Below are 26,041 nucleotides of genomic sequence, written 5' to 3'. Positions count from 1 at the left end.
CAAGATCAGGGAATAGACAGATGCATGGTCACTTTCTTGAGTTTGCACTCCTTGCTACCGCATGCAATGAAGAGCCCTTGTGCCATAAAGATGCTTTTGATAGCAAAGAGTGGATGGATGCAATGAGAGCTGAGTTACAATCCATTGCCAAAAATGACACATGGGAATTAGTAGATCTCTCTCCCGGCAAGCATGCCATTGGTACCCAGTGGGTCTACAAATTAAAAAGGAAATCTGATGGCAGCATAGATCGATACAAAGCCCGTCGTGTTGCAAAAGGGTATGCCCAACAACAAGGCATTGACTTTGAGGAGACATTTGCTCCCACATCCAGGATCACTACCATTAGATGTGTCATTGCCATTGCAGCCCATCATCATTGGCAAGTGCACCAATTTGACATCAAGACTGCTTTTCTTCATGGGGATTTGCAGGAAGAAGTCTATGTCACACAACCTCTTGGCTTTGAGGTTGTTAATTCTGAAAACAAGGTATGCCGGCTTAGAAAAGCCCTTTATGGTTTGAAGCAGGCACCCAGCGCATGGTATGCCGAGATTCATGCACACTTACTATCCCTTGGTTTTCAGAATAGCCCCACAGAACCCACTCTTTATGTCCGTGGGAGTGGATCTGATTTTTTAGTGCTGATTTTATATGTGGATGATATGCTCATCACGGGCCCAAATACTCAACATATTGCAGCTTTCAAGGCTGATTTGTAGCAGGTTTTTGAAATGTCAGACATGGGACAGATCCACTATTATTTGGGCATTTAGTTTGCTCATGTTGAGGGGGGTATCATGATGTCACAGTCCAAGTATATTGGACAACTCCTTGATCATTTTCAGTTCGAGGATTGCAAGCCAATCTCTACTCCAGTAGACCTTGGCTTCAAATTCTCAGCTCATGGTGGGAGCCCACCATGTGATATTACTCTTTATCAGCAAGTTGTTGGATGCCTTAATTATTTATGTCACACCAGACCTGACTTATAGTATGCAGTATCTCAGCTCAGCAGATTCATGCACATGCCCAGTTCACAGCATTGGCAGGCAGTGAAGAGAGTCTTCGGATATCTCAGAGGCACTCAAGATTTAGCCCTCTTCTATGGTGATCAGGGTTCACTTACCATGCATGCTTACACGGATAGTGACTGGGCAGGATGTTTCGACACCAGAGTGTCACATACCGGCAATTGTTTTTTGCTTGGCAATTCATGTATCTCTTGGCTTAGCAAGAAGCAACCAATAGTTGCCACATCTAGCTGTGAGGCTGAGTACAGGGCAGCTTTGACCGCTACAGTAGAGTGTGTTTGGCTTCGACAGTTACTTATAGATCTTGGTATTCGCAAGACATCCTCCACTATGGTCTACACTGACAGCCAGAGTGCTTTGGCCATTGCGCGTAACCCAGTGTTTCATGCACATACCAAGCATATTGAAGTTCACTATCATTATGTTCGGGAGCGGTTGTTACCAGGATACATAGAGTTGTCCTATCTTCCCACAGAGGACAACATAGCAGATATGTTTACAAAGGCACTTCCTCATCCCCAGTTCGAAGTCTTCCGACAAGCTTTACACTTGGTTCCCTTTGTTACATGATCTGTCATCCCTTGTACATTCATAGGTGGCTATATCCTTGTGGATGAACATATGCCACCATGATCAGAAAATACGAGGTATTCTGAGACGTTTCCAGAATACTTCAGCCCATCCCATGGAGGGGGGTTTGTAGGCCATCTCCTGGTGGTTTTAGTGATGCCCTATAGGCCATGGTATGTGCCTTGTAGGCATAAATATAGGCACTTGTAGTGTTAGTGCCTTTGAGGCCACATAGGACACTTACTCCTACTTAGTCCTATGTGACACCTAGGACACTTAGTCCTAGGTCTAGGTACAAGTACTTTGTATGCTTCATTTTTCTATCTATCCTAGTTGACGTGACGGCTCATCATCTATCGACTCTTTTGCACCTTCCTTGCTCTCTCTATTATCTAACGATCCTACAAACCCATGGGGTCTGAGACTCCTGCTGCTCCTACTTGAGAGGGCGTTGAATTTGGGCCTGCTGACTCTGCCTACTTTGCGGAGGAGGGGAGGGAGGCGCACGGGGAGGCCACGGGGGCAATCTCTGGCGAGGTGACCCATCTGTCTGCACCGAAGACACTGGCTTGGTAACCCGGAGATCTCCACCCTTTGGCGAAGTGTGCCCCGTTCCAGGGTCTCGAGAAGGATCAACTCTAGGAGGGACTCCGGGCTCTCCACCACCAGTTTGATCTTGGGGACTCCATCATCTGCTAGAACGGAGGTGGCCGTCTCTGGCGGGGATTCAAGCACTGTGCCAAACGCCCGACCAATGGAAGGGAGGATGGATCGATACTCCTTGGGGAGCCCTGGGAAGTGGAGTGTAACCGGAAACGGTGGAACATGGTGTGTCGTTGATGAGACTGGTAGAGCTACACTGAAATGCCTTTATAGCTAGATGAACAGTCACGTTTGCAAACACACCCAGAAGAAACACAATCCCAAGATGAACTCAAAACACCATGAATTGGGAAAGCACTGAGAGATACCATATACTGATAGCCACCAATAACTATAGAAAATACAACAATGAAATGTATAGAGATCACAACCTCCAGCAACCATGAACTTGTAGATAGAACCCCCTATAGGATCATATAGACTTTGCTTGCCGAAATGACTGATTGGATGCCAAAACAACTTGGGTGGGACCTTGGATCTTCACATCAATTATTTACTTGGCCTTATAAATCCACACAATCTTCTTGCCTTGATGCAATCCCTTAGCACCCAAGAGCGAGCGTTTTGTGATCTCACAAGAAACCTGGAACTTGCCATGCCCTCGCCATGCTCATGGCACAATCTTCAATGAGACTTAGTACCTCCTTCGGGCCACAACCATACAACCTATATTTCTCTATACTTATTAAAATGGCCTCCCGCAAATCGTTTGTCAATCAAAAGCTTGCTGGCGACCTCAGATCCCTGCCTCAGTGATCACTGACGTAGCTTTAATAGCCTGCAATCTCATGGACTGATCAGAGCGAATGGCGCTGGAATGAAGGTCTCTCCTTACCAACTGTGACACCGATAGGCTGTCGAGAGTTTTCACTAGCTCTCTCAATGTCCAGGAACCTCTCGAGTTAGCAAAGGTAATTTCTCAAGCTTCAAACAATAGATCTGAACCAAAAACCCAGCGATTGGTCACCTTCAAGCAAGCAAGAGTTTCTGAAGAAACTTCAGCCATCTTTGCAATCATCTACAACCTCTTCGACCCAGTAGAGCTTCCCGCGAATCTGCAGTCAGCCTTCCTCATTTGGTATTTTGGACCAGTTGATGCGTTGCTGTGATCTTGATCCCAGCCACCAACTTCGTCAAGTTCTGGGATTTCTAATATCTGCCGCAACTGAGAATCACCGCAGCCTCTACAGCCTGAAGCTTCTTGATTCTGAGCTTCCTTTAGAGGAGCTTAGATGGCTTGCATAAGCTGTGTCGGAGAGAGACGCCAACAAAACTATGAGCAGCAGCTCAAGAGACTTAGAACCTGTGAAATAATTGTTTGCAAACTTCCTGCTTTATGCTTTTCAACTGCGCCAATTTGAAATGCCTTCATGAACCTCTGGGCTCCGGACTGCGCAGTGGCTCTTGCTATCAATTATTGTATTATGATAGTTATTGCAACCAAGTATGAGAGCAACTACCTTCAACGTTCTGCACTTCGGCTTGGCCTGTAGCTATTTCGTGCCTGTCCCGAACACCTTCTGTTAATTCGGAGAGGCCACCCAATTCCTTCAAGTAGCCACAACCTTTGGAAACCTTAAATGCTAATAGTTGACATCCAACAAACTCAGCGGCAGAGCAATCAACTTCTCCTACCGACTGTTGTTCCAAAACAAAGCAAATCAACTGAAACATTAACTAAAACACAAGACGACCAGTCACCTGACCTCTGAACAAACTCAACAACCAATGTGGGAAATTTCCACCATAAACTGAGATGAGCACAAAGCTCATGAAAACATGATCAACTGCCCTCTACTTCACGAGATGAGCACGAAGATGGATTCTGAATCAATCCCACCATCCTTCTTAACGATGCGCAAACTGGTACTTTCTTTTCATGCTTCCTAGCTCATGTCCCCTCCTTTTCCATGCAAATCTTTGCTCATTGATTGGATCTTTTTCTACCACCAATGGGAGCCATCCCTTTAATTCCTTTTTCTTGTGGCCCACTCTTTTGGTATGTGGTCGTGCAAAGCACTCCTTACCTGTAGTCTTTTAGGAAAGCAATGGTCCTTCTTCAGTGCCTTAGTGACCACTCCCTCCATCATCCATTCCATGTGCCGGTGCAAGATCCAAGGTCCACATCCAACTCCATGGGTCATCCAGTCATCAATTTGGTCGACAAGGTTTTCATCATCATTTCCTGCATTCAGGGTTCTCTATACAAGCGCGTAGTTATTTCCAAAATATATGCATTCAATACAAAAATCATCTCCAAAAATAGAGAGGGCCAATGTCATGATATTCTCTAGCTACTATCTTCTATCCTATCCATGCTAGCTACCTGTGCGCCTATCAGTGCTAGTTTCTTCTATGCATGAGTGCTCTTATCTGTGATTTACATAGCATATTTCATCTGATACAAAAAGATACTAGTTGCACAAAAAAACCCATCATCGTATCCATGTCCTCGACTGTGAACCCATGATACCAAGGAAAGAGGTAGACAAGGTGCGGGCCAAGGAGTATGGGGCTTTGCTCCACAAGTGTCGAGGCGGTGTCGAGGGAGCTCAGCTGGATGAGGAAAACACCTCGTCCATAGATGGTGACCTCCTGGATGTGGTCTCCCTCTAATGCCAAGCTCGCCTGGATCCACTCTCGCACCTGTCTCCGTGTAGGCGTGAGGCCCACAATTTTGCTCACAAGCGCCTTGTCCTGGAGGGACTGAATTACCTGCTGTACCTGTTGCTTGTCAACTGGGGAAAGAAGAACCTTAACGGCTGTGGGATTCGAGGGTGCTGCCATAGAGCCCCTCTGGCCAGACCAAGGGTCACCACCAAGGTTTTTCTTTCACCTTCATAAGCACAAGTGCTCCTGTTGTAAGGAGGGAGAAGAAAAAAGGGGGGAAAAGCGTCAGAGGGGGAGTCGGAGAAGAGGCGGGGCGAAGGAGGGGGCAAGGACAAAAGAAGAAGAATGAAGGCAAGGAGGGCGGAGGGTGGAAGAGGATGGAGGGCGAGAAGGCGAGGGGGGAGAGAAGGAGGGGAGGAGAGGGGAGCCGGCGGGGGAGAGAAGGGCGTGATGGGATATCTCAAGGTGTATGCCCCAGGCACACCTTGGTTTCTATGTGTGTGTGCTAGAGGCACAATTAGGTGCCCATAAGCACTGTTAGGTGGTGGTAGAAGCCACATAGGATGATTGAGAGAATCTAGGAGCAGATTGAGGAGATGATTGTGGAGCTCAGAGGTCATCAGTGATGTCAATGATCATGTAAGAGGTGCCTACTTAAGGACCTCACCTTTCTTCATTCCATAAGCAAGAATTCTCAATTTGTGTTCACTCCATACTTTCCTTTCAGTTTTCCAACATGGTATCAGAGCACTTTGATCCTCCTTGAGCCCACTTGTGCCACATCATCTTCTTCTTCTTCATCTTCACCATTTCTTCCCTTTCTTCCCAAATCTTGCTAAAGCTTGTTCTCCCTCAGTTCTCCGCCATTCTCCAAGCCCTTCCTGCTGGAGATACCCCTCGTTTGGGCGAACTTCCACCTGCAAGCAATTGAAAAAAAAAAGTCTCTGCTGGCTGCCATTCTCCAAACAGCGCATTTTTTTATCATTCTTCTGTTGCAAAATACTCCCTGCCTGCTGCACCATTGCTCGAGCCCTCTTAGGAGTAGATGGGCGACCTCAAGACGAACATTTTGAGTCACTTTGCAGCCCATTTGGTTCAGTAACGAAGGAGAAAACGTCAAAACACAGGTTCAGCCTGCAGCAACTCCCCCGGGCAATATCGCGCGCCATTTCTCCCAACCTGTGTGCTGGATCTTCTCTGGTATATGAGCTTTCTTTTGCTTCAGAAAACCCTCTTTTCTTTGCTTTGAAGAGTGAGATACAAGCCCTCCAAGTTCAGGCCTCTGTTTTGGACAGTTTTGACAAGGTTGTGAGTGTGATGCAATATTAGATGCTACTTTAGCATTTCTGAGTTTTTAAAGTTTTGAAAAGCATCAGTACAACTGTGGCTACAACTTTCTTTTAAGTTGCTATACCTGGATTTGCTTGGAATACTTTCATTTAGTCACTTCTATGAAGCATGCAAGTGAAAACATCATTGATTTGTAGTATGGATTTTGGTTGCAAGCCTTTGCTACTCTAAATGCTTGTATTTTGAAGCACTTCAACTCTTTCTAGCCTTGTAAGAGAGTAGACACTGCCCATTCTAGGTTAGACCCTCTCATGGCTACCATCTTGAATATGGATAAGTTCAATGGTAAGGGCTTTCACACATGGCAGATGAAGGTTAAGTTTGCATTGATGAGGGAAAACCTCTGGGGGCTTGTCAAACCGGCTTCAACTTCTTCTTCAACAGCCTCCAATGCTGGAGAATCCTCAGCTCCGACATGCCCGGCAAGAGATCGTGCTAGAGAGGAGAGAGCCTATGGCATCATTGCTCTTGCCTTAGGAGATGACTATATTCATCACATCTCTGATTTGGAGTCTCCTTCAGAAGCTTGGCAGAAGCTTGACATTATTTTTGGTGCTAGCTCTCACATCTCAAAATTGTCACTTAAGATTGCTTTCTTTGAATTGAAGATGGTTAGTGGCACTCCTTTGGCTACCCATGTCAATTACATGCGGAGTCTCATGACTCAACTTGCTTCTATCAACTCTCCTATCACTACAGATGATGCAATGGCAGTGTTGCTCAAGAGTATGCCTGAAGATTATGATCATGTTGTTACCACTTTGAAAAATCTTCCTAATCCTAATCGTGAAGGTCTTATCTCTGCTCTTCAAGAAGAAGAAAGGCACATGGAACTCCGGAAAGGCAATGACACAGCCTATGCCATAAAAATCCAGAAGGGCAAGTTTTCACCTTGCAATCATTGTGGGAAGACTAATCACCTCTCAAGAGACTGCTTCAAGATCAATCCATGCAAACACTGTGGCAAAAACAATCATCATGAAAAGTTTTGTAGAGCAAAAAAGGAAGCAACTTCAAAGTCAGAAACTGCCAATCTACTTTAAGTTGATGTGCCTCCACAAGATGAGGCATCCTATGAAGATTATGCTTTTTGAATCATCTCCATGTATGCTTCAGATCTCTCTTGTTGAGTCAAGGTACTCAGCCTGGATAGTCCTCCAAAATGAATGAAATAAACTATTGTGTTTTGTAAACACCTCTGGTCACCATATGATGTAGGCCATGTGTATGTGTTTTTGCTCCATGGTACCTCCTGCAGACATTGTGTGCATGTACATGCAGGGGAGATAACCATTGGAAGGTCTTTTGTATCCCTTTTGTTTACTTCACACCCTTGGGAACCCCTTGCTAGCATGAGAACCTAGCCATAGATTTATCCTTGACCACCATGAGATGGCATGAGAAACTATGAGACTAGATGTATCCTTGACAGAGCCTGAGGCATTCCCTTGAGGGGGGTAATGATGGGATATCTCAAGGTGTATGCCTGGCCCAGGCACACCTTGGTTTCTATGTGTGTGTGCTAGAGGCACAGTTAGGTGCCCATAAGCACTGTTAGGTGGTGGTAGAAGCCACATAGGATGATTGAGAGAATCTAGGAGCAGATTGAGGAGATGATTGTGGAGCTCAGAGGTCATCAGTGATGTCAATGATCATGTAAGAGGTGCCTACTTAAGGACCTCACCTTTCTTCATTCCATAAGCAAGAATTCTCAGTTTGTGTTCACTCCATGCTTTCCTTTCAATTTTCCAACAGGGCGCGGGAGGCGAAAGAGGTGGAGTTGGTGGGGGGCGAAGGTGGAGGAGATGGAGGAAGAGAAGGCATAGGCGAAGGGAAGAGGGGTGGCGGGAGGCAAAGCGAGCGAAGGGGGACGCAGCAAGCGGGCAAGGAGGCAACGGAGGCAGGAGAAGAAGGGCGGGCGGGGGGCGCAGGAGGGGCGGAAGGAGCGGAATAGGCGGGAGGGAGGGCGGGGGAGTGCAGAGGGGGCGGAGGCAGCGGGGCAGCCAGGGGCGGCGCGGTGTTACAGGGAGCAGCGGAGGGGCTTCCTCGGAACTGGATTAGTTTTTCGGAGTCTCATTTGAGAAGACGCTCTGCTAGTCTTAGGATTCCAGATGCCTCTTATGCAGATATTGGCTTGCTATTAGTTACGGGAATTGAGTGGATTGAGTTTAGTAAGCTTAGGATTGAGTGCAGAGAGGTTCATGGTGAATTGAAGTTCATAGGCACTTTCGTCCTACTATGCAATCATAGAAAGGCATCCTAGTCCAATGCAATATCCCATGGCAGCCTTTCTTTTGATTTTGGCTAATAGTTCTAACGTGGCAGCTCTGATACCCTTCAAGGGAATCCTGACAAGAAAGAAATCAGCCAAGTCTGTCCTGGCAGCTCTGATACCGTTCAAGGGAGTCCTGGCAGGACAAAGACCAGCAAAACAACCAACCCTGGCTGTTCCTGGCACGCAGAAAGGATAACTGCAACAAGGCAATAGGATCTGAAGATTCTGAGGTAATAGGAGAGCTTCTGGGAAGCAATCGACTAATCTGAAGGCTCAGGGAACCCTGAAACAGCAACAAGCAAAAAGGGGAATCTGTCTAGAGCAGTTCTCAAGCACTCTGGCAGGCGAAATCAGTAGGAGCAGCCTTGGAAGAGGTGAAAAACAGCAAAAACGATTTCCTTCTGGCACTCTTCGGCCCTTGGCAGTCCAATCCTGGTAGGCAAAATGGATCTGGCACCCCGAAAGCGTGTTTGGTGACCCTGGAGTGGATCTGGAACAACGAAATCAGCCTTGAAAAGCCTCTAGCAAGTGCGACTCAGTAAATCCTCCCGCTTGGAAGCAAATTGAGTTGCCTGGAAGCTCCAAACTGCCTGGAAAGGTGCGATTTGATAGGCGTTTGGTCTTGAAGGCTCCTGGAAGAAGCGCGAATCAGATTTGGGTTTTGGGGCAGAAAAAGCGAAGTGTTCTAGAGGCTCCTGGCACAAAAAAGAAATTCGTTTTGGAGCTTCTGGCAGCCCACCAACAGCCCACAGACTATCTTGGTAGTCGAAAATCAGCAAGGCGATGTGATAGAATAGCCTTAGAGCACTTTTCCAGCCTGTGACTTGCCTCTCCCTCTTCTTCTATGGTCCAGAAACAAGCCTCAAAGCAAATTTTGACTTTTTGCCTTGTCCCACAAGCCAGCATGCCAAACATGGCTCCTGGAGCTATTTTTAGCTAAAGGGATCTTTACCCCTCTCTACCTTCAGACTCTTGCCTTGGCCCATGGAATTAATTGCAGTGAAGTGTCCTTGAACTGTTTTAATCAATTGGAGGCCAAGATAGTCACTGTAAATTCCTAAAGCTTAGAAATTCACATCCCCGTGACAACCAGCTCCTACAACTGTTTGAAGAAAGGCGTGGTTATGATGGAGATACATACCATCGAGCACCAGAAGGGGTGAACATAGAGCAACTAAGGCAATTCGCCCGAGTTCCTCTTCCTATGGATAGAAGGCCTACTCGACTTGGAGGTGTACCACTTAACCGACCTTCAACACATATAAGGCCTGCAACTAAATGATGCAATAAGTGTTCTAGGAGTGGATGCACTGAGGATGATTGCAAAACCAAATATTGCAGCACCTGCACTAAATTTGGGCATGATGAATCTGATTGTTGGTTCAATTTAAATATCGTCAAGTATCTACCAACCAGGTGACAATTGACACTTGGCCAAGAAGTGGCAGCCTGAGGTGAATAAAGGCAAAGACAAAAATGGCAAAGAGAAGAATACATATCCTTCAAAGATCTGATGTTTCTATTGTGGAGGGAATCATCTTAGTTATGAATGTCCACTTTGGGCTGAACATCTGAAATTCCTGAAAACAATATGAAACGGAAAGAAGTGGATCCAAACTGTCGAGCAATTGTAGCCGAACTACCAAACACGGTGGAGGCCCAAGTGATCACGAGATTGAAGGTTCTGGTTGCGACCTCTACGGATAGTAATTCGGGCGAAAGATATGAATTGGAAGGCACAAAAGGAGGTAGCTGCTAAAATTACTAGAGAATTGAAGGGCAAGGCACCGGTAGTTGAGATGCCATCTGAATAGTTCTAGCGGCTTTCAACAATTGAACTAGGCGAGTCTTCAAAGTCTAAAGAGCAAAGTGTGGACCAAGAATCAAGTACTCCGTCAAACTCTAGCACAAACTCTAGCACAAAGCTAGGTCGAGCATGGGAAATATTCAAGAGCATGAAGGTAAGTCTTACGTTTGATGAACTAATGCGAATAGCTCCATATTGCCGTGAATTTTTCGCCCAGCAAATCAAGGAATTTGAAGAGCAACTAAAGGAAGTAGATTCTTTGGTTACCATTCCCGTCATCGTCACACCTGTAATGGATGAGGAAGTACCAATCATTACTGTAAAAGTCAAGAAACAGTCTATACCAGGTGTGATCGTGGATGGTAGTTTAGGAGTTAACATTATTTCTGAAGACATTGCAAAACGGTTGAAGTTTAAGACTTTCAAGCCATCTCCTTTCCGAGTGGTGCGAATGGCAGATCAACGACTAATTGACCCAAAAGGTATGCTACAGGATGATGTTATTTTTGTAGGAGGTATTCATTACACTGTTAGTCTCATTGTAATTGCCATGGAGTAAAATGCCTATCTGCCTTGGCTTAAGAGTGCTAAGGTGCTACACGATTGGGGATTAGAGGAAATAATAATTAAAACTGATGGCAAAGAAGTGTGCATTCCCACTAACCCTCAAAGTACCGAACATGTATCGGCCCAAGGATTTAGAAGTTGCCTCAAGATGTGGAATCACGCTTGATGGAATTGCAAATCCTTCTTGTCGGTGGAATCGATATCTTTCAAGTGGCAGTTGATATCAAGTAGAAAATGAAAATCACTGCTTAGAAAGATCTGTTCTTGAGCAACTTCACTGAAGATGTTGAGCGGGAAAGAGAACTGGCAGTGACGCCAGTCACTATTACACAACTTGGAACCGATCAGTTAGTTACAAAGCCGACACAAAAACTAAATCTTGGCACAGACGACAAGCCTACAACTATTATGATGAGTGCCAGTCTTTCTTCTGAGCAACTTTAAGTTGTCAAATAACTTTTCACCCGGTACAAAGATGTTTTTGCTTGGAATTACATTGATCTTTAGGGAGTCCCGCTTGAGTTATGTCAACATAGAATTCCTTTGGTACTAGATGCCAAGCCAATCTGGCAACAAAGATCTAGAATGAATTTGAATTATGCTAAGCAGGTGAAAGCTGAATTGTTGGATCAGCTTCTTCGAGCAGGGTTCATTTATGCTATTGATAGCAATGATTGGTTATTTTCCATTGTGCTAGTGTCAAAGAAAAATGCTAAACTCCGAGTATGTGTGGATTACTGGAAATTGGGTGCTCAAATTGTTCCTAATCCATTTCCAATACCATTTACAGATGGGATCTTAGATCAGGTTGCAGGACATGAAATGTATTCATTTATGGATGGTTACAGGGGCTATGGTCAAATCACTGTAGCCCCAGAAGATCAATCTAAAACTGTATTCATTACTGAGTGGGGTGCTTATGCAACCTGGTTATGCCTTTTGGTTTGAGAAATGCACCATCAACATTTCAAAAGTTTATGGTAGAAACTTTCCGGGATTATCTAACGGAGTTTATAGCCATTTATTTGGATGATTTCTATGTATACTCTACAAGACAAGTATCATCTATGCTTTTCGAAAAAGGTGTTTTAGCATTGCAGGCAAGCAAGCATCTCACTTAATCCATCTACCTAAGAGTGTGAGCTGGTATCTTACCCAGGCATGTGATTTTACAAGATGGTATCCGGACCGAGCTAGGTAAAATTCGTGCCATTCAGCAAATGCCAGAGCCAGAAAATTTCTCTCAATTATGTCCTTTTGTGGGCTTCATCAGTTTTTATAGATGCTTTATGAAAGATTTTGCCAAGATTGCAGCTCGTTGTATGAATTAACCAAGAAGGATGCCAAGTTTAAATGAACTACGAAGTTGTCTGCTATATTTCATGACTTAAAAAGTCAAGCTACAGCTACAACCATTTTGAGGCAACCTCTTTGGAATGGCATTTCATGTGCATGTTGATGCCTTTGGATATGACTTAGGGATTATATTGGCACAACTGGATGGTAGATTGGATAACCCGGTATATTATGCAACACCCACATAATCGAACTATAGGACTATAGTGTGTGAAGCTTTGTGCATGATCTCAGTGTGCAGAAATTGCATTACTATTTGCTCGAAAATCCATTTATTTTCTGTGGACCATCAGGCTTTGCTTTATTTAATCAATAAGACTGTCATTCAAGGATGACTTGTCCGTTGATGCTTCTTTTACAGGAATTCAATTTCAAAATCATTAAAAGTATGGTAAAATGCATGTGGTTTTCGATTGCTTGTCTAGGCTACCTACACCAAGAGAAACTCAAGGAGTTGTCACTGAGCTTCCAGATGCCGAGCTCTTTGCAGTGGATTACTATGAAAGTGAGTATGCTGATATGAGGGACTATTTGTCCCAAGGAACATTTAACGAATAGTATGTCAAGAGACAAATGTAGGCAATTAGCCTTGAAGGCTTGGAAATTCACTTTGATTGGTGGGCATCTTTATCGTCAATGTGTAGATGGTGTTCTGCGTCGCTGGGTTCTACCACATGAATGCGCTATAGTCTTGTAGGAAGCTCACTCGGGTCTATCCGGTGGACATTTCCAAGGTGAATCGACAGCTCAAAAAGTGTTGTAGGTAGGTTTATGTTGGGGAACTTTATTTATGGATGCTCAGACAACATTGCAATGTGATGTATGCCGAAGCCCTGGCTGTCTTTTGCCAACTCGTCCTTGAGAAGCATTCCGAAGATGGGGAATTGATTTTGTTGGTCTTTTCAAGCCTGCCGGGTTTACACGGAATAAGTATATTCTGGTTGCCATTGATTATGCTATCAAATGGGCAGAAGCTAAGGCACTCCAAGATAACTTGGCTTGGAACATAGCTAAATTTGTGTTTGAAAATAATCATATGCCGATATGGATGCCTCATACAAATTGTCAGTGATCAAGGATCACATTTCTTGAATGAACTAATGCAGTTGCTGAAGGATGAATTTAAGATTATGCACACCGTCTCTACAACCTATTATGCCCGAGGCAATGGCAAAACTGAATATACAAACAAACTCTTAAGCTGATTTTGACCAAGACTGCGCAATCTCATAAGAGTGGGATGCCAAGCTACATGCTGCGTTATGGGCATATAGAACTGCATTCAAAGTCACTACAAACTTAACTCTATTCCGAATGGCTTTTGATTTAGAGGGTGTGGTACCCTTCGAATTTGTTGTTCCGAGTCTCCGAGTGGCAGCTGAACATCACTTTAGATGAATCCGTGGCAATCAAGGGGCAATTGCATCAGCGAGCCCACTTGGATGAACTGTGTCTCCGAGCAGCCTAGTCACAGTAGGTGATTCAAAGGAGAAGGAAAGCATGGCATGATGTGCATATTGTACCTAAACATTTGGAGAAAGGAATGTTGGTGTTACTATATAATGACAAATTGGGACTCCTCAAAACAGCTTTCAAACTGGCATGGAATGGGCCCTACAGTTTAACATAAGTGTTTCCTAATGGGGACTGTACAACTGGAGGATTTACAAGAAAGAGTGGACCTTTGGAGTCTAATGATGTGTCTACAAATTGACACCCGTGGCCTATCCTCCCATATGGGCACATATGGCCTTGGACTCTATAAATGTGAATATATATTCTTTAGAGAATGGGTTTTATTTTTGGTGGATATAGATCCAATATGAGGATATTGATTTACCAAGTGGGTCCCTAATTTAATTAGTTTGGTATAGTGTCTTAATTGCAACATGGGTTTTGGATTTCCATGCACATACCTTACGGATTGTGATGTATGTTGTGAAATTCGAATTATAAGCTTCTCTTACATACCCTAGGGATTATTGGCGCCAAAAGCGACACCGGTGGTCTTCACACGGGTCGCTCCCCCTCATCCAATCACAAAGTTTACAAGCAAGGTCCTCAAGGAGATTTTGAATACCAATCGTTTATTTCGTTTTGCAAAGCTTCCATGGGCGGAAGTTTGGGATGAGGCCCTTGCAAAAGAGATTCTAGACTCTTACGACATGGAGGATCACAACGTCATCATCCAAGGTGTCTATGTTTGCCTATCTACAACACTTTTGGGGGAGGTTTTCCAATTGGCGACTCCGGCAGCACCAAGCGCACTGGCAAACAATGACAGGTGCGACGAGTACTTTGAGGAGGGGAGTTACTCGTCGTCATAGGGTTACTTGATCAAGAACTCCCCTGATTAGAGCCTCTGAACTTTCTGTGGTTTCATCTTCTTAGTTTATAGAGCTGAAGAAGAGTGTCGGATATGTGCCTCACCAGTACATTGCTCGGATGATTGCTGCCTACAAAGATGCCCAAGATGTAGTTGGACGTCTACCTTCGACAAAACATTCGAGACGCAGCTTGAACCTGTTAGCCGGGGCCAAGCACACTGCAAACTCAGGCCACATCTCTGTATGCTGCACCATATATTGATTTCAGGAGAGGTGCCATGGCCAAATACTCTTCCCGCACCTGGTGCCGCTAGAGCATGTCCATCCGGCACTAAGGAGAAAAGTGTTGGAAAGGTCACCTCCCCATCTGTAAGCCCCCAAATGAGGAGAGCGTGGGGGAGGGAGACCTAGGGCAGAATGTGCCCAAGAGAGAAAAAAGAGAGGGGGCTGCCACATGGGCAGCACCTCACAGCCAAGAGTGAAGAGATGGCTGCCACATGGACAGCAGCAAGGCTGTCATGTGGGCAGCACTGCGCAAGAGCATCCTGGAAAGCCTAGAGCGAGGGGGCTCAGCCCTTGCATGGAAGTGTGGGCCAAAGGCCCTAGAAAAGAGAGCCCCAAAGGGGCGTTTATATACAGACCAGGTCAGGGCCTGGTCGGCCTGTTTGGGTCCGCCATAGGCAGCCTGACTGGTTGGTTTTATGACAGGCCTTAGGGCCTATAAAAGCAGAGGCACTTGCCTCATTTTAACATCCAGCAGCTAGCAATCCAGGAGGCAGAAAGGAGCAGCAGGAAGCCACCCTCTGGGCCTATATCCAGGAGGTGAGAGGGTACTTGAAGGGCTGCAGACTTAGCCAGGAAGGGCTGGACCTTGGCTGTCTTCTAGGGCAGCAAGGTGCTGAGATCATCATACCTTCTGGAGCAGCCATTCACAAGCAGGTTAGAGCAGTGGAACAGGGACGTGTGTGCTGCAGACAAAGCTTGGTAGGGGCTGCCCACCTAGGCTGATACATAGGCAGTAAGGTGGAGAAGAACTCACTAGACGGAAAGTCTACAGATGCTCGAGGTGGAGCACGCGAGCTGGAGTCTAGAGATAGCCAGCAGATAGGAGAAGTACCTTGTGGTTAGATCAGAGGACCACACCATTGGTGGGACTCTGGATCTATCTATTTTGTATTGTGTCCATAGTTTTGGACGGAAATATATTATTTTGGTGGTTTCTCTATCTGGCTGGTTCATTGTCTATTGATGAGTCTGCACATCTATGTGACGCACATTAAGTAAAGAAGTTTGTGATTCCACACCCCACACGCACACTGTGTGAGCTCGTGGGCATTACTATAAGTCTTCTGCTGTGCGTACCCTCTGTTGGGTAATTTCCAAAAAGTACCGAGGAGAAGGGTAGTGACTAGGAGTCAAAGGCTAAGGGAGAAGATGAAGGTGTAGGCTCCCCTTTCCAATCGCAAAATTATAAGTCAGAGGCACCGGGTCTGACTCCAAAGTCGCACGTAAGGGCGGCAAAGGCAAAGGCAAAGGCTCCGAGCAACAAGAGTAGGAGAAGTCTGAAGAGCCCCAACAAATGGACTAAGGAGTGGGACCACAAGCTGAGCAACAGATGTCAGAAGAAGTGGTCGCCATAGCATCAGCCAGCTCAGCCACTCTACTTGCACCTCCCAAAGTTCTCTAAGCTCTACCCCCGCGGTTGACACTTTTCCTCTCGACCCTCTGTTACTTAAAGATGATCACACAGACATGTATGCCACAGAGGCACAAGGGCATTGCCTATGGGAGAACATGGTCGCGGGTGGCCCAGGCACTTGATCACTTATCCAACCCACTAGCTCCATCTCCAGGGGCTAAATCACAATCTCTTTCTTCAGAGGTAGTACTGGGAGCAGTTGGTTGAGTTTTTTTGGAAAAGAACACAGCTAGTCTTTGGCAAGCATAGACCAATTGGATAGTGAGGCTTATGATGACTTGGTGCAGTTGAACAATCAACTTCAACACACCCACACCGAGCTACAGTGGGATCACGGCAACTTATAGTGTGAGGTGGAAAAGTTGCGCACCACTACCTCCAGATTCTAGGCTTCCCAAGTGATAATGGTAGCCGAAGCTGCTCGGCTATAAATAGTCCTACAAAACGTGCAATAGGCACATGTGGACTTGCAAGCCCTTCAAGAGGCACAGGCCAAGGCAACGACACTCAGAGCATAGAACACACGGCTTTGCCAGGATTTGGAGGAAGTGGAGAGTTGACGAGCGAGAATACGTGGCTCGAAGAAAAGTTGGTGTACTGCTTTCAACTGTAGTCTTTGATCGTGCTTCTCCAGACAACTGACGAGCACCCGACGGAGCTGCTCAGGCGAAGGCAGCCCGATGATGATGACTCGGCAGTAGTCCAAGAAGGACCATCCCATTTATCTCAGCCTCTCCCTTAGGTCCACCAGTGATTTAGAAGCCTGCCTCGAGCTCCAAAGGCAAGTTTGCTTTGAGATAGTCTAAAGCCATTGTTGAAGAAGACATGGCTTAGGCTTTACTCTTGTTAGATCCTCCTAGCCAAGGGATGTTTGAGCCGAAGATTGAAGTGGTGCTTTGTGAGAAGGGTTTACAAATATCTCCCCCGGCTCATTTTGCAGACTCGGAGCCGATATAGGGACTTAGACTCCCTTGGTGGGTTTTTTTGACAAGGCTATACAGCCCCGCCAAGTTTTGACATAGCCACACATACTTAATTTTGGAGGGGGTGACACATTGACTCAGCAAACTTTAGTCCCCCTCCAGCCCCACCTCAACCTCTTCATGGTGTGACACTCGGGCCAGTCACCCCAAAAATTTCTATTTATGACTGTGCTTGACGCAATTTCGATTTATTTGTCTAGAGCTGAGCAACCCGCCAACATAATATACATAAAGCAGAGAGGCACCTTATTGCAGCTCGGATCCATGCAATGCCGCGTCCCACTATGTCGACTCTTCCAAATTACTACGTGGCACTACTAAGGGAGGTTGAAAAACTACTCGAGAGCCACATTACGGAGGTAGTTGCCATGCACAACAATATCCCGGACCTGTGCAAGTACCCGCGATTCAAGTGGCAGGAGGGAGTCACGTCAGCGGAGTGCTACGTGACTTATTTTGACAACGCCTTCTGCATTATCAACCTCTCCGAGGACCCACTCATCGAACTATGGTTTGTGGATTGGCTTACAAATCTCGTGAGGCGTTCCATTGACATATGCTCTGGCCTTCTCTCAATTTGAGACAGACGCTGAATCCTTTTGACCCTCCCTCTCATCATCATCATCAACCACAGCCATATCTGCTCCCACAGGAGTTGTCCCACCGACATCTATACCTCTGCATAGAGGGCCTGCTTCAGCCCTCCCACTGAAGTCAACTTCGACCTCGACTACGGCAATCAAATTCACTGCTTCGACACCCCTTCTCGTGACAGCCGGCGTTTCATTGGGGCCCTCCTCACCCGCTGCTCTGGAGACCCTAGCCGCTCCACCACCCATATCACCCCCACATGAGGTGACGCACGCAGGGCCATTGTTCTCTACTTTCCCATCCCCTCTCCCGCTCAGCCAACCACCTCTCCCTTATACCACTGGGATTGCTTCGCCACTGACTCAGCCCCCTACCTCCTATTCGATTGGGACCATTGAGACCCCTGTATCTATACCGCAGGTATCCGCCATCTTTGCTCAGATGGCACGACCACCACCCACTATCTTGGAGTGTCGAGCACTTAGAGCAGCAGGACAGGTTGGTTTCCAACGTGATCGTGGCACTATGGATCATATTCTCACGCTCAGGTGTGTCATCGAGGAGGCAAGGGCACGGAAACAGAGGGTCTATTGTTGCTTTGTGGATTTTCGCAAGGCATTTGACACAGTCTCGAGAGCCCGCCTCATACACGCCTACATGATTTGGGGTATGACCAGGGGATCATTTGGGCTGTCATGGCACTTTACGAGCGAGTTGCAGGTAGAGCCATGGCTGGGGCTGGGTGGACAGATGAGATCATGAGCACTATTGGGGTCAAACAGGGGTGTCCTTTATCACCCACTCTATTTGGCCTTTACATAGATGAGCTCGAGACAGTGATGCAGGCACGGGGAGGGGGGGGGGTGGTTGCTCTTTCACTGGCACGTTGATCCGGATATTTCTTTATGCAGACGATGTGGTCTTCTGTCTTCCTCTGCAAAGGGACTCCAGAGACACCTTGACGTACTTCAGTATTTTTGTGACTCCCATGATTTGAAGGTCAACTTGGGTAAAACCAAGGTTATGATCTTCAATACATCTTGAGCCGTCATGCGCTAGGAGTAGTTCACGTTTGATGGGTCACTTGTTGAGATAGTTTCATCATATACATATCTGGGGATTGTCTTCTCCGGCCCATCTTCACTATGAGATCTGTGATGCAGGCACGCTTGGGCAGAGGATACACATCATTGGCCAGATTAGAGAGGCAGTGCTTCCGCTCACACTTCCAGGATCCACAGACCAAGGGGTTGCTGTTTGACTCCTTGGTCCGTCCAGCGGGCATGTATGGCAGCCCTTGTTGGGGGCCAGATCTATCCGATACGGAGTGGGTACGGGTGGATCGACTACAGGTGCTCATGCTATCACGGATGATTCACAGTAAGCCATCAGTTCCTCACCAGATCATACAGGCTGAGTTTGGGTCATCTCCACTACAGCTACATGCTGCATTTCAGGTTATCACATATCTGCCATGGTTGGCATTGTCTTCCTCTATGACACTCTCAGCAGGAGGTGACCAGAGATGCTAGTATGCATGCACAGAGAGATGGTTTGAGAGGTTGGGACTCCACATGGACAGACTCCCTCCCTTCCAGTACAGTTTGGATGCTCCTTTCTCCCCCCTCATGTCACACGATGTCAACCAAGTGATCCGTGAAGATCTCTTACAGCTACACACATTCCGGACGTGGTTGGCACCGAGCGAACTCCCAGTGAAGCTTAGCTTCTACAGAGATCACTGCTTACATATCACAGATGAGGGTTTCATTGATCCACCAGGGTACACGCGGATCCACTTACCCCACTCATTGAGGATCTCTATTGGGCAATTCCGGGTCTCTTCATATAGACTTCGTATAGAGAGCGGCAGGGTAGAGCGTCTACCTAGGGAGAGATGCTTATGCACATTATGCGATATGCAGGAGGTTGAGACAGAGGAGCACTTCATCTTCAGGTGTTCCATCTATTATGAGATCCGTGGGTGTTTCTACTGTCTCTTCAAAGATAGTTATGGGGCCCTGTCCCGATTCCTCTCCTATCGAGATCAGAGATGCTTGGAAGGCTTCATTCATGAGGTAGTTAGGCACCGCGAGAGGATACTTTGATCACGGAGACATGAGCAGACTTCTTCCTTTGCAGACCCCTCCCAAACGGAGTTCTTTTAGCTAGATCTCTTGGACCCCTCCCCAAGACGATACCTTGACATGATCGGGACTTAGAGCCAGTGACTCGAGAGCTCAGACAGAGGGTAGATGCACAGATTATAGTCGGGGATATCGCTTCCTTGTTCACCATCGGAGCCCGTCCTACAGGGGTTACTGTAGTCCTTGTTAGGCATAGAGCTATGACCAGGAGACGTCACAGGACCGCACCCTCGAGTGGTCAACAGCAGTGCCTCATTCATCTATGATGTCCTAATGAGGATGAGGATGATGATGATGATGTGATTGATTTGTAGTTCAATCACCGACATGACTATGTTGTACTTAATACTTAGAACTATCATTTTGCATTATTTTTACATTATGCGTCGGTGTGGATGCTCGTTTAGTAGCTCCACCCTCACAGCTTGATTGTACCAGGGTTTCAGAGTCTCATAGGCCCATCGGTCTACGAAGACTTTAATAAACTTTCTTTCTCTCTTTCTTTTTCCCCAACCATCTTCCTTCCGTGCTCCTCCAAATAATGCCCCTAGCCCTTCCTCTGCCACTCCTCCACGACGAAGGCGTGACCACGCATGATGACCCCGAGGCTTCAATCCACGCGCGTTTGCATTCGAGCAACGATTGGTTCCAGCTAGTCTAGAACCGTGAGGGCCTGGTTATAGAAAGCGAGGCCTGTAGCTCCGACCGTGCACACTCTTGGCGGTCCCTGAGTCACTGGGACACTGGATCTTGCTCCCTGAGTCTCTCGATGGACGCAAGATCTCGGCGCAAAGCCCGCTCCCGCTCTTGAAGTGTAGCCGTCCGTCTCAATGCCTGGCCTTGCAGCTTCTAACTATTGGGATAAGTATGATCAAGGGCTTGCTCTATGGTGCATGTGTGCATCTAGGGGAGTCACATGTGTGTTTGTGTGTGTTGTAAAGGCACATCAAGTGCTATGATGTGTCTAGTGTGTGACCTAAGTGATGATGTAAGACAAAGGCAATCCCACTGATGTAGGGACTGATTCCCACTGATGTAGGGGCTGATTGCCACTTATGTAGGGAAGGTATTACCTTCTCCCCCTTTCTATAAGAGAGAGTCATCTCTCTCACAATCCATAATAGAGAACAACATATTGCTTTCATTGTGCTCTCACACCTCTTGCAAGATGCATCTATTCTATCCTACGGGATTCTACACTTGGTATCAGAGCCTTAGGTTCTAGATCTAGCTTAGCCTAGCATTAGATGCTTTCTCTAGCATAAACTACTAGTTTCTCAAAGCTTCTTCATCTTCTCCATTTTCCTCCTCCTTCCCCAAATCTTTGAGAGCTCTGTTCTCTGCCTACAAGCGACCATTGCTCAAACCCTTTGAGCTGCAGACTCCTCACGTACGGGCGAACTTCCAGCTGCAAGCATTTAGGGAAATTTCGACTGTACGCGCAATGCCAACACTCAGACTCCTCGACGAACTTTCGCGCAATGCCGCCTCTGTGCTTATCCTTTTGCAAATTCCTCTGAGCCCGAGCTGCACGACACTGAAGGCAAGCTACTGTTGAAATCTGAGCTCATTTGGTCAAGATATGGAGGTGCAACAGACAAAAAACCAGTCGGTTTTCTCAAGCATCTACAGGGCGACCTGGCGCAACATTTCACCCTTTCTTGCTGGTAGCCCTTCTCTAGTATAAGGCCTTTCTTCCTGCATAAAAATCCCCTTGAAAAGAGCTATGAGCTATGAGAATTGCACCCTCCAATCTACTCTGTTCTCTGTTGACAGAATTCTGCATATTTTGGTCAAAAGGTGTTGAGTAATCACTTTAAGGTTGGGGCTTTCATTATTTACTGCAGACTTTCATTGCTTTGATTGTACTTGAGTAGTAGAACTCAGTCATGGAGCTCATAAGTGTCCTTATACTTTGCATTTAGAATGATGACTATGTCATTCTCTTTTATGAGTACTTGAACTATAAACATGACTAAACCCAAGCAACAAGAGAAGTTGGATGGAACTAGTTTCCATACTTGGCAAACAAAAGCCAAGTTTATGCTTATGAAAAAGAAGATATGGAATGTCGTGAATGGAAAGAAGTCTACAAAATTGGTTGATCAAAGACAAGAAGGCTCTTGCTATCATAGCTTTGGGATTAAGTGGCTCATACATTCACCACATTGATGGAGGGAAGTGCTTCAAATATATCTTGTTCCTTTGCCTACAATTGGAAAAGGGAATGTGTTATTCCATGAAGAACAACAAAGAGAATAAAGCATTTCTTGTGAAGAAGGACTACTTCAACAACAAAGCAAATCTGGCTGAAGGAAGAACTCCATTAGCAAATGAAGAAAATGAAGACTATGCTTTTTAGGCACTTTGTCTTTTGAATTTTTTGTTTATCATCACTTGGTCAAATTTTGAGGTTCTCTGCCTGGAGTAGTACTCCAAAAAGAATATCATATGTTATGTCTTTTGTAAATCATCTCTGGTCACCATATGATGTAGACCATGTGATATGTGTTTTGTTTATCCCATTTCTGTGAACCTCACACCCTTGGGAACCCTTGCTAGCATGAGATCCTAGCCATAGATTTATCCTTGACCACCATGAGATGGCATGAGAAACTATGAGACTAGATGTATCCTTGACACTGCAAGAGGCAACCCCTTGAGGGGGAGTATGTTGGGATAAGTATGATCAAGGGCTTGCTCTATGGTGCATGTGTGCATCTAGGGGAGTCACATGTGTGTTTGTGTGTGTTGTAAAGGCACATCAAGTGCTATGATGTGTCTAGTGTGTGACCTAAGTGATGATGTAAGACAAAGGCAATCCCACTGATGTAGGGACTGATTCCCACTGATGTAGGGGCTGATTGCCACTTATGTAGGGAAGGTATTACCTTCTCCCCCTTTCTATAAGAGAGAGTCATCTCTCTTACAATCCATAATAGAGAACAACATATTGCTTTCATTGTGCTCTCACACCTCTTGCAAGATGCATCTATTCTATCCTACGGGATTCTACACTAACTGCTCTATTGAATCCGCTCAGCCACCCATGTCGCCCACCCCTCAATGGGACGGTCCACGGGTTGCCTCCATATCTCTACCATCACTTGCTGGACGTCCTCATCTTGTAAGAGACCATCTGGTATGCGGACCCCCTTTTGGGGGAGTTCACGGCAGGGCTACTCCACATGAATGACTGCTGGCGAGTGGTCCGACATCGTGGTACTTGCTAGGATGTTTGCTCGCAGAAGAGGAGTCCACTGTCGGGCATTTCGAGGGTGCTGCCATAGAGCCCTTCTGGCTAGACCAAAGGTCGCTGCCAAAGAACCGTATCATTAGGATAAGCAAAAAACTGCACCTCCCACTGTTAGGTGGGAACTAGGAAAAGAGATTGAAGCAAGAAAGGAAGAAGGAAGGAAATAGCCCATGAGGAAAGGGAGAAGCAAGGAAAAAGCCGGTGAAAGAGTGCCACAATCGCGTCACTAGCCAGAAAAGGCCTCTAGGTGAACCTTTGAATAGGAGAGACTCGGAGGTGGTTCAGTAGGAGAAGGCTGAAGGGGAGCCCAATCGAGGTACTTGCGCAAGCCAGCTCAGGTTCACAAGGGATGAGAGTGGAATACACAAAGGAGCTGCTGTCCACCTTTGAAAACTGATGGGATGAGAGTGGAATAAAAGGAGCTGCTGTCCACCTTCGAAAACTGATGGGACTGGCTGTAGATTCATTCACTGTTCACTTCGCCATTCCCAACGCAAGAGGCTGGAGTAAGGTGATCATGAGATGAAGTACCACTCCAAAAAAAACACCGAGCAGTTGGCTGAACTGACCAAGGAGGGCAGCTTGACGTGGGCGCTATTGGCTTGGGGCGGGTCTCGGAGTAAGAGCTGCAGCCAGCCCTTGGAGGCGGGCTGGCGAGTACATAGGCCACAGCCCGGGAGCTGTGGCTAGGAGCTGTTAGCGCAACAACCAGCTGTGACGGAACGCGGCACCAAGGGGGGGTCGCGAGCTCAGCTCGTCCCCCATTCGTGACCAAACAGCCCAACACACGGCGCTGCTGCTGCCCACCATGGCAAGACGGACGGGAAGAGAGATGGGAGCGGGCAGGGGGTTGCAGTCTGCAGGGAGAGGGTAGTTCCCTCTACACATAAGTATACTTACCAAGAACTTATTATGAGCGAATTACATTCTGATAAAATGCCATCAAAACCATTTATGTTCTGGATTGCTTTTGGGAGATACAGGTCATCAAAGCAGCAGCTTTGGTATTATAAGTTCTATGTGTGTCTTGAGTTTGCCAGTAAGTTGTGAAGGTATGCTAAATAGCCAGAGTTTTGATTGCTCTGTGAGCAAATAACTTGGGTAACTCTCCTGTGTATCTTATGGCCGTTTATTTGGGCTGTTGTAGGTCATCTTTTTGCAAGCTTTCTAACTCTTTGTATGCCGTCTATTTCACAGGATTGAATATGAAGATCTGTGTGGCAATGGGAATAATACAGCTCTTTATGTGGACTTTTTGGGGTGCATTCACTTGCCATCCGTCCAGATTGAAGTTGTGGTTTGTGGTTTTCTCTGGAGCTGCTGCTATGCTTTTGGAGATCTATGATTTCCCTCCAATTTGGGGTCTACTTGATGCACACTCTATCTGGCATGCTGTTACAGTCCCTCTTACATATGTCTGGTGGAGCTTCATTAAAGATGATGCTTTATTCTCCAGTAATCAGCTTACCAGTATAAGGAAAGGAGTAGAGGGTCCAAAAAAGGTCCGATAGTATAAGTGTGATAATTTCTGCAAGCTGTATGGCTAAATTGTCAGCATGCATCTTATAATTCATGCATGTGCTATGATTTTTGCGCGGTTATATCTTCTTGTAGTTCGGGATCAGGAAGCTCTGCTGTGCAGAAAGAATCCTTAGTGTCATCTCATGTAAAAAAGCATGTAGGTTCTACAAAGATATTGAATCCTTCAGACCAGAAAAGTTATGGAGAGTTGGCTCCTGCATGAGTTGCTGAGAAGAGGAGAATGCATTATTACCGTAGGGGTCCTTAAATTCAAAATTGTAACACTTGAGAAATCATGATGCCTGTTTGAAGGCCTGCATTACATTCATTTATTGAAGTCCTGCAATCTTTTGATGTGCATGCCATGGCCCGTGAATTATGTATGAGGCATCTAATACATTGTGAGATCTCTTCTTCATCTTCACGTGAGAAATATGTGTTGCCTTCATCACTGGATTCATGGGATCTTGCCCAGGACAGAGGTGAACCAGGGTTGGCTCTTTGTTATTTATTTGTTTGAATCATCTCAAGTTTGACTGATTGGTCCTCTGTTTTATATTTTCTGAAAAGAAGCGTCTCTCTCTTTTTGTGGATGGTGGTTCAAAAGGTAGGAATGAATAGAGGGATCATTGGAAGGTGAAATACAGAGTTTGTGGAAGCTTTGAATCACTCTTTATAAAGTTTGATGTAGAAAAATGTATACAATTGTTTTACCCATGTACCTGGAGAAGATAATAGAAAAGTGTTGTGTGGGTGTGTGTTTTGCATTTGTGTCATACTAAGACATATGAGGGGATGGCCTTTGGCGCTCTGCTTGGAACAGTGAAAGATTGTATGAGACAATTGAAAACTGCAGTACTAGGGAGGTAGCTTACATTCTGGTTTTGTATTCATTGCTTCAATACTTGGGAGGTAGCTTAATCTTTTAGTTCTATATTTTAATCACATTCAAGATTATGATGGTTGAAATACATTTGGATGAATTTTAAACATATACACTCTTATTTTCTCTTATTTGGTATGAAAATTGATCCCCAACAAATTTAAAAATATTTTTGCAGCATTATGTTTGTTAGTAAGCGAATTTCAAGAGAGGGGTATAATGAGGAAAACAAGCTTATCATACATACTCAAAGTCTAGGAATGCATTTCTTTGCTAAACCTTAATGTTTAGGCTTCTCTTTGCTAAAGCACTAGTAAAGTATAGTGAGAAAAATGAGATTTGAAGTTTTCTGATGTAATGTTTAGTGAAAGTTCTCTAATCACTTTGTATAAACATTATAAT

At 45.8% G+C, this 26,041-nt stretch overlaps 1 protein-coding gene across 3 annotated transcripts in view; it reads left to right on the top strand.

The window, feature by feature from the left end:
* The window catches only part of LOC147887772 (uncharacterized), a 48,402-nt gene extending 23,169 nt beyond the window's left edge, over nucleotides 1-25,233 (top strand). For all 3 annotated transcript variants that reach the window (XM_087393459.1, XM_087393460.1, XM_087393462.1), the window contains one exon: nucleotides 24,433-25,233. In XM_087393459.1, coding sequence (XP_087249585.1) covers nucleotides 24,433-24,746 — 314 coding nt within the window. In that variant the 3' untranslated portion in view covers nucleotides 24,747-25,233. The remainder of the gene's footprint in view (nucleotides 1-24,432) is intronic.
* Nucleotides 25,234-26,041: the final 808 nt, after the last annotated feature.

The sequence above is a fragment of the Dipteris shenzhenensis genome, chromosome 22 (assembly GCF_047967505.1).
Source record: "Dipteris shenzhenensis isolate YYH24624 ecotype China chromosome 22, Dip_SZ_1.0, whole genome shotgun sequence".
Classification (NCBI taxonomy): domain Eukaryota; kingdom Viridiplantae; phylum Streptophyta; class Polypodiopsida; order Gleicheniales; family Dipteridaceae; genus Dipteris; species Dipteris shenzhenensis.
This window is presented reverse-complemented; position numbering and strand designations above follow the sequence as displayed.